The sequence below is a fragment of the Papaver somniferum genome, chromosome 6 (genome assembly GCF_003573695.1).
Source record: "Papaver somniferum cultivar HN1 chromosome 6, ASM357369v1, whole genome shotgun sequence".
NCBI lineage: Eukaryota > Viridiplantae > Streptophyta > Magnoliopsida > Ranunculales > Papaveraceae > Papaver > Papaver somniferum.
The window spans coordinates 40924635-40932570 of record NC_039363.1 but is presented as its reverse complement, the minus strand read 5'-3'; the positions used below and the strand labels follow the sequence as shown (position 1 = coordinate 40932570).

Genomic DNA, 7936 nt, shown 5'->3' with positions numbered 1-7936 from the left:
AAATAGGTTTTTATTGCATCGGGAAACGACAACACCAAAAACTCCTCTAATGTTAAGAAAAATCCAAGATGAAATTCAATGTGACATCAATTAAACCAAGTCACAATTGAATCATTCTTTACCAAATTAACATAAATGTAAAATTAAATTTTATAAACTGGAGAGTTATTAATTCATATAACCGAAAGGACCTATAGAAAGCTAAAAAAAATATTATTTTATAAATTTAGGGAATTATTAATTTATTACGTTAGTCACGACTCGGAACCGGCAAATTTTATTAATTTATCGAGGATTAAATTATAGGGGTTCTACTATATAAAGTTAAGTTGCTCATACTCTCGCCAAGTTCTCTTTGAAAAACAATTCCCACCATCATTGGTTTTCTTTTATCTCTCGTCGGTGTGTTGAGTTATTATCTGGTTATTCTTTTGCTATATCAAAAATATTAAAAAAGATTGATCAACTATCCACCTGTATTAGTCTGATCAGAGAATTTTGATGGAGCAATTCTAGGTACACCATGGGTTAAATCCCACGGTTTATACCAAGTGAAACAAAGGGAACCCTGAATACGCCACCCCTTGCTAATCCTTGTTGGGAGGGTTGGGACTAGGGGTGAGCATGGTCCGGTTTTTACCTCATCAGCATCCAATCCAATTCATTACGGATTTTAAATTTGGTATTCGCATCCAACTCACATCCAACGGATTTGCATCCAGTGGATGCACGGATGAACGGATTGGGTACTGATAATCCAATGGATTTTTTAGTTAAAATTTATGATGAAGAAATAAAATAAACATAGATGACTTCTTATAAAACCTACACATTTTATATATGTGTACAAAGATAAAAGTGTCATGGACAACACTCCAAGAATTTCTAAACTAGTATGTATTTTCTAAAAACTATATAAATGCCCTTAATTTAACGGGTACGGATGTCCAACGGATTTTCAACATTGCATCCGGGCCCAATCCGTAATCCGTTGGATTTCAAAATTCTCATCCGCATCCAACCCATTAGCGAACAATCCGAAAATCTATCCGCAAAAATACGGTTGGTCCCAATTAAACTCACGGATTACGTGGGAAATGCTCACCCCTAGAACTACTTGGGACTTGGGAGCCTACCCCTTTGTTTACGGATCGTAGAATTTAACCCACGGTATAATTTGGTGGACCTTTTCTATGGTTGACCGGCCCATATTAATCCTTAAACCTAATCCCCCTAAAAGAGAAAATGTAAATCCCCAAAATACCCGTCAAAGTACGGGACGGGAAGAAAACCCTATATCGTCATTTTGATTAACCTAGGGTTTCCGTATATAAACACTGGTATAAAATTTTCCGTCCCTTCCTAAACTTCATCCCTGAAACTCCCGCAAAAAACCAGAGAGAAAGAAAGATCTAACAAAAGAAAGGTCTAACAGCTTCCAATCATGGCAGAGCGTGGTGGTGCTGCTGGAGAAAGAGGTGGATTCGGTAGGGGGTTTGGTGGCCGTGGAGATAGAGGTAGAGGTGATAGGGGAAGAGGGGATCGTCGAGGTGGAAGAAGAGGTGGACGACGGGAGGAAGAAGAGAAATGGGTACCAGTAACTAAACTAGGTCGTCTCGTGAAGGAAGGACAGATTAGAAGCCTTGAACAGATCTATCTTCATTCATTAGCAGTTAAGGAATATCAGATTGTTGATCAACTATTAGGGCCAGTATTAAAAGATGAAGTAATGAAAATTATGCCTGTGCAGAAACAAACTAGAGCTGGTCAAAGGACTAGGTTTAAAGCTTTTGTTGTTGTTGGTGATGGTAATGGTCATGTTGGTTTGGGTGTGAAATGTAGTAAAGAAGTAGCTACTGCGATTCGTGGGGGTATTATTCTTGCTAAGTTATCTGTGGTTCCTGTTAGAAGAGGTTATTGGGGTAATAAAATTGGCAAACCACATACCGTTCCTTGTAAGGTTACTGGTAAATGTGGTTCTGTTACCGTTCGTATGGTTCCTGCTCCTCGTGGTGCTGGTATTGTTGCTGCTAGGGTTCCTAAGAAGGTTTTGCAGTTTGCTGGAATTGATGATGTTTTCACTTCTTCTCGTGGATCCACCAAAACCCTTGGAAACTTCGTAAAGGTTTGCTTCTCTCTTTTTCTGTTTGTTATTTGCATACTCATCTGATTGAGTGGTTCTTTGATAAATTTTTGATTTTCTTAGTAGTTTTTTTTTTGAAATTAAAGCAATCAAGACTATGAGTGTCAATTAATTAGTTATTTTCTTAGACTTACTCATTCGTTGTTAAAATTTATTGATGTTGCTTGCATTCTGAATATGATGATAGCTTATCATATGGTGTAGTAATCTGAATGACATTTCTTTTAGTGTGTTTTGCACTTCTTTTATTAGAATGCAAAGCAGGCAACATATTAGATGTATTGAGGGTGACCCATGTAGACACTTGCATTTATGTGCTTCTTGAGGATTTTTGTCTGATTACATGCTTTGTGCGGATTATATACGCCATTATCATTGGTTTATAATCGATAGGATGAAGATATTAATATTACATTTCTTTTTCTGTGATCAGAATTTATTCTCTTTTCTCGTGTCAAGCTTCAGATATTTTCTCGTATCTATGAGAGTTTTCCTAAGCAGGATTGTTTTTGATATTAATCATTAAACCTGAACACCCTTTCATTTGGTTGTTCAATGATTACTTGCCCAATTGAGCCAATATACACTATTCTAAGCAATTGTATGTCACAGGGATAGGAGGAACATAAGAGAGCTTCTATTAAGAATCATGAATTATTTTTTTGGTGTTTTTAGCTGTTATGTGGTTATGAAAATGTAAATCTTCACGTGTCATACTTTGAATTCTCTTATGAGTGTCAATATAGGAATCATTTTCTTAAGCTGAATCCTTTTAGTTTACTTGGTTTTAATTCTTTGAATTAAGAGTATGTGTAATTCCTTTACATGTTAAAAATTGATGGTATATTTGAAGGACTGTTGTCCCGGTTTTTTTTGAGTCACTGTTGTCCTGCCATGATGAATTTCGTTTGGAAGTTGCAAAGTTTGCGTTTAAGCATTGTATATTTGCTGTATGTTTTCAAGAATCATTTAATCCGTGCATTGTCCTGTAATGTTCATTCTAATTTGAGATTTATTACGTCAACATACAGTTAATGGCTATATGTTTTGCATCTGCAGGCTACATTTGATTGTCTCCAAAAAACCTACGGGTTCTTGACACCCGATTTTTGGAAGGAAACTCGCTTCACCAAATCACCTTTCCAGGAGTACACTGATCTATTGGGGAAACCTACCAAGGCTATTATTCTTGATGAGCCCGTTGATGCTTAATCTAGTAAGAAGAGTGATTTCAGGATAGTATTTAGCTTATTTGCTGGACATATGGTTTTGGAACTAAAGCCAGTCAATCTTGAACTGGGTTGGATGTAGTTTTGGAATATGATATTTCTTTATTTTTATATGGAGTCCTGTTGAGCCATCTTTCTAGATTAGTTTATGAATCTAGAGTTTTGAACATATTAATGGTTGAAAATTTGAATGGTTAAATGGCTAATTGGAATTTACAGTTGAGTACGAGAATTGTCATTGGAAATAGAATTTTGTGCTGTGGTATTTGTTTTTAGTTTGGTATTTACAGTCGTAAGCAAAGTTTAGGCTTTACAAAGTTTACTTCTTTTGAGTTTCCATTGATTTGATCTTCGATTCAGTACTATTTCAGTTTTCTTCCTGCGATTTGCTGCAATTTAAGAAATACTGAACCTTGAACACCAAAATTGTTATGAAAGGGAGGCACAAAAATATTCAAAATTGATGAGCATGAGCATTCCCTCAGTTATGAGGGCGTGCATCTTCCCTCATGTGTTGGAGCTTATCATGTGTACATAAAACGTAGTAGTAAAAGATACGATGTTTGTTGGAGTGTAATGCTTAACACTTTTACATGCAACATGGGTCATACAAAGAAGCTATCACGCTCCTGTATGAAAAACATGGGCACTGAACCTCCGGAATCGATTATCAATCCACTTAGAATAGCATGTTATGGGAGTTGAAAAGATCAAGAACTTTGTTTGGAAGGGTTTTCATAATGTGACAACTACTAGAAACCCATGCATCTGATGGAATTCGTTACTGTTAAACTCAGGGGCGGAGCTAGAAATGTAAGAGAGGGGGTGCCAAAAAATCGAAGCTCACCACAGAATGATCGATGACTGCAGAAATCTCTATGACCGTATCAAATTAACCAGTTTGATATCCATGTAAGTATGTTCCTTGTTGAGTTCATGCCTTCATGCAATTCGAGTTTATCAACTATCAAAGTTTTATGGCTGTACACTGAAATCGGCAAGTTTTTTCTTCTTTTGTATTTGTTGTATGCAAATGGAAAACTTTGAAACAAGTTTACTTCACTTTGGCTTTTAATAGGGGGTGCAAAATCCTTTTATTCCTTTTTCTGGGCTTACTAAACTATGCTCTAGTGGGGATTTTGGGCAAGCAAGGCACCTGAGTTGCACACCTTTGCTCTACATCTCTGGTTGAACTCCAAGAGATTGGTGGAAAAAAGAATTTCACAAACAGAATGGGGTGCCTAGGTGTCTTACACATAAACTGAGAATGATATAAAATATTATTGAAACTCAGGTGGTAGGCAACGAAATATCGAATAGCCGCTAAGCAAGAAAAAGAGAAACAAGCTTGAGAAACCTGAGTTATACAGCATGATAAAATTGCAGGTTAAAAAGACAATGCAAGTAGCATTTCATCTCATCTCCTTTACTAAACAAGTATAGCATGTTAGTCACTCTTAAGATGACCATGATTATTGCGTCCATCTGGCACAATTACCGAAGGAATCACTGAAATAACTGGAAAAGGAAAACTCGAATTGTCTACATGGAACGCTAGATATGAAAGAAACTTTAAATACTAAGAAAAATGTCGGAAATGGTGAACCCATCTATATCCATCTACAAAATATTATCAAAACCGATTCTGTCAATAAACTACTGGCTCATATCCTGATAGACCTGATAACCTAACTGCCTATCCAAGGAAATTCATGATCACCAAATGGAGAACCAGATTGCACAGTACAAAATCAGCAAAGGCACGCTCCGGGGCTAAATCCTGCAAAAGTTGAAGCTGTAATGTCAACCATCACCCTCTCAATAAGTTTCAAGCTAACTGTCAGATACCATAACGAGTGAAGGTACCCATAAATCGATATTTATTACCTTAAATTCCTTGTTTTCTTTGTTAACTTGGATACGGAGACAAACTGCAGGAAATGAGAACAAACCCCTCTTACCACCTATAATAGTTTAAAAGAGTATTCTGCATATAACAGATGAAAACCGAAATCATTACCTGCTAGAACTGCTGTGCCAACACAAGAAAGTACTCCCGAGAGGAAAGAGTTGAATGGGAACGATCCGACAATTGCCATATAACAAATCTATGCACCAGCAAAACAGATCTTAAAAGGTTAAGACCAGAGATAAAAGAATCCTAATAACATAAACAATTAACAGATTGGTGTATGACTGTTTTTAGCCAATAGATCTCGAACTAACTCATTCTTGGTTCACAAAAGTCAGAAACACGTGAGAAATAATGAAAAATGAAACATTTAGAGTATGGAGTTGGGCTGCAAAAGTCTCTACCTTCTATGGAGGATTGTAACAAAATGAAGAGTACAAATATGGTGTGGATAAATAAAAAAGACAGTCAGTGGCTACTAAGAGATGTTTGCAGGTGCAATGCACAAATATTGTAACGAAAGAGTAAACATAAGAGATGATTTCAAGTATAATGCTGTCCGATATGCAAGCAAGTTAAGACCAGAAACCGAAGCGAACGCGTAATTTTTATCATCCACATACCGTTACTACCATCAATACAGAGATCTAACTCTAAAATGGTGTCTAAATTAAATTTGAGCACCTTACTTGAAAGATTTGTGGCATTATGCTTTAAAACTAGTCTGAGAGAGCAACATGAAAGCGAATGCTTGGAACTTATCTTTAATAAGTGATAAAGAGGTTAATATGTAAATCATGTATTCTGTTTGCCTGCTGCCAGGCCAATAAACTGGTACCTATCACAGGAGCACTCTAACATGGAGGCAGTTACTTCTTGTGACGCATGTTTCCTGGAAAACAAAGTATCTAAATCATCAAGATGATTAACATTTCAAAATTGTATTCCATATACCTTTCTTGGTGTAACTTCCTAAACGCCCTAATTTCACAAGACCTAAATCAATTATAGTCTTCAACCGAATGTCTACGTATTCATATAGGATAAAAATCATTTAGACAACATCACATATCCATAACTGAGAACATTTTAGCAAGTCCATAATTACCTACAAAAAATTGATCAAACCCGTAGTTTCAAAAACCCCGAACAGAGCTAAATTGGATCATATGGAGAGAGGAGACGAATGTTGAATAGCGGTAATAAGTTAAATCGTGCAGATCTATGGAAAAAAAGAAGAAGAAAGAAGTTGATTAACGAAGGATTACGATACAGTACCTGAATCAGGGCTGTGAAAATAGCAAAAAGAACATACAGATCTATGATCTGAAACAAATAAGAAAACAAAAACGTTAGGTTTTAGATTTTCTTAGATCACTAGTTCCAATGTGTGTTTGAGAGAGGGACCTTAAGATTTGTGGGTGTGGCGACGTAAGATGATCGAAGAGAATGAAAAAGTGCTTGAGCATCTTTCGCGGTGCTGCTAGCTGCAGTCGTTGATTTCGCCATCTTCTTCTTCTCCTCCTCCCCAAACCCCAAACTAAGAGTTAAAAGTTTGTCTTTGTATGGACCAGCCAGTGTAAAAGGAATGTAATAAAATCGGAAACTCGTGATAAGATCTAAAAATCGATTTTTCAGATCAGACACGGCGGGACCATCTGCACGCACAGTTGCAAGGAGTTTCTTCTGGCTTCCTCCAGATAAAGAGTTTGTGAAGGTTAATCTAGATGGTTCTTATCTTTCTCAGACTAAAAAAAGGAAGCATACAACTGATACTTCATGATTATGCGGGGAACTGTTTAGGAGTGCAAGGAATATGTTTCAATGAAGAAGTGGAAGAAGATTATGGGGCTGAGTACTTTGAATGCAAGGCATTGGAGGTAGTTGTTGATTGGATGGAGGATCTTAGAGCAACAAAAGTAATTTTCGAGTTGGATTGCAAATCAGTGGTGAATTCCATAGCAGGGAATGAGTTGCAGGTTCATTGGTTCAATCAGAATAAAGTTCAGTTTATCAAATACAAGTTTAATAGTAGTAACTTTTGGTTTTGCAAGTCCATATCTAGACTATGTAATAATGCAGCTCATAGCAAAGCAAGCTAGAGAACAATCTGCTACTTTTCATTTAACAAGGAAGTTTCCAACTTATATCTCTACTGCAGTAGAGGAAGACAAATGTAAAATTTTCGTTTAATGAATGAATTATTTTATTATAAAAAAAACACAACTAGGAGTTAATATTACTTCAACCGTTTAGGTGTGTCATGTCACTTTGGGAAAAACATACTTTGACAACACCCACCAGTGTTGTAGTAGACCTACGACGACTCTATTCTGTGGATTGTTGTAGAAGGTCCCCGATTTACTACGACTTCGACCTAAGAGTCGTGAACGTAGTTGTGGTTCAGGTTTGGACTACCCCGTGGTTCAGTTGTGATTCTCTTTCGATTTTACTTTGAAAGCCTAACACAACATCTATTACAGTTGTTAATCCTTCTTTCACTATGCTTACATGAATTGTAGGACATCCTTCCACAACAACCACTATGTATAGTAGAACATTTTATCACAACCCCCTAGTCAGGTTGTCAAATTCTAACATAATCTTCAAGAGTTTCTGTGACGGACCGGAAAATTACGTCTTGGCGCGTTG

The 7936-nt window shown here is 36.7% G+C and overlaps 2 protein-coding genes across 2 annotated transcripts; one reads left to right on the top strand and one right to left on the bottom strand.

Annotated features, from left to right (window-relative positions):
* Positions 1-1345: 1345 nt before the first annotated feature.
* LOC113287374 (40S ribosomal protein S2-3-like) lies at positions 1346-3647 on the top strand. The gene is made up of 2 exons (XM_026536111.1): positions 1346-2125; positions 3203-3647. Exons 1-2 carry the CDS (start codon positions 1445-1447, stop codon positions 3353-3355), a joined length of 834 nt encoding a protein of 277 aa, XP_026391896.1. The 5' UTR covers positions 1346-1444; the 3' UTR covers positions 3356-3647.
* A 1105-nt stretch (positions 3648-4752) lies between these two features.
* On the bottom strand, positions 4753-7329 carry LOC113287373 (dolichyl-diphosphooligosaccharide--protein glycosyltransferase subunit DAD1). The gene is made up of 5 exons (XM_026536110.1): positions 6692-7329; positions 6563-6610; positions 5393-5480; positions 5260-5303; positions 4753-5152 (listed from the first exon to the last, which is right to left on the bottom strand). Exons 1-5 carry the CDS (start codon positions 6791-6793, stop codon positions 5069-5071), a joined length of 366 nt encoding a protein of 121 aa, XP_026391895.1. The 5' UTR covers positions 6794-7329; the 3' UTR covers positions 4753-5068.
* Positions 7330-7936: the final 607 nt, after the last annotated feature.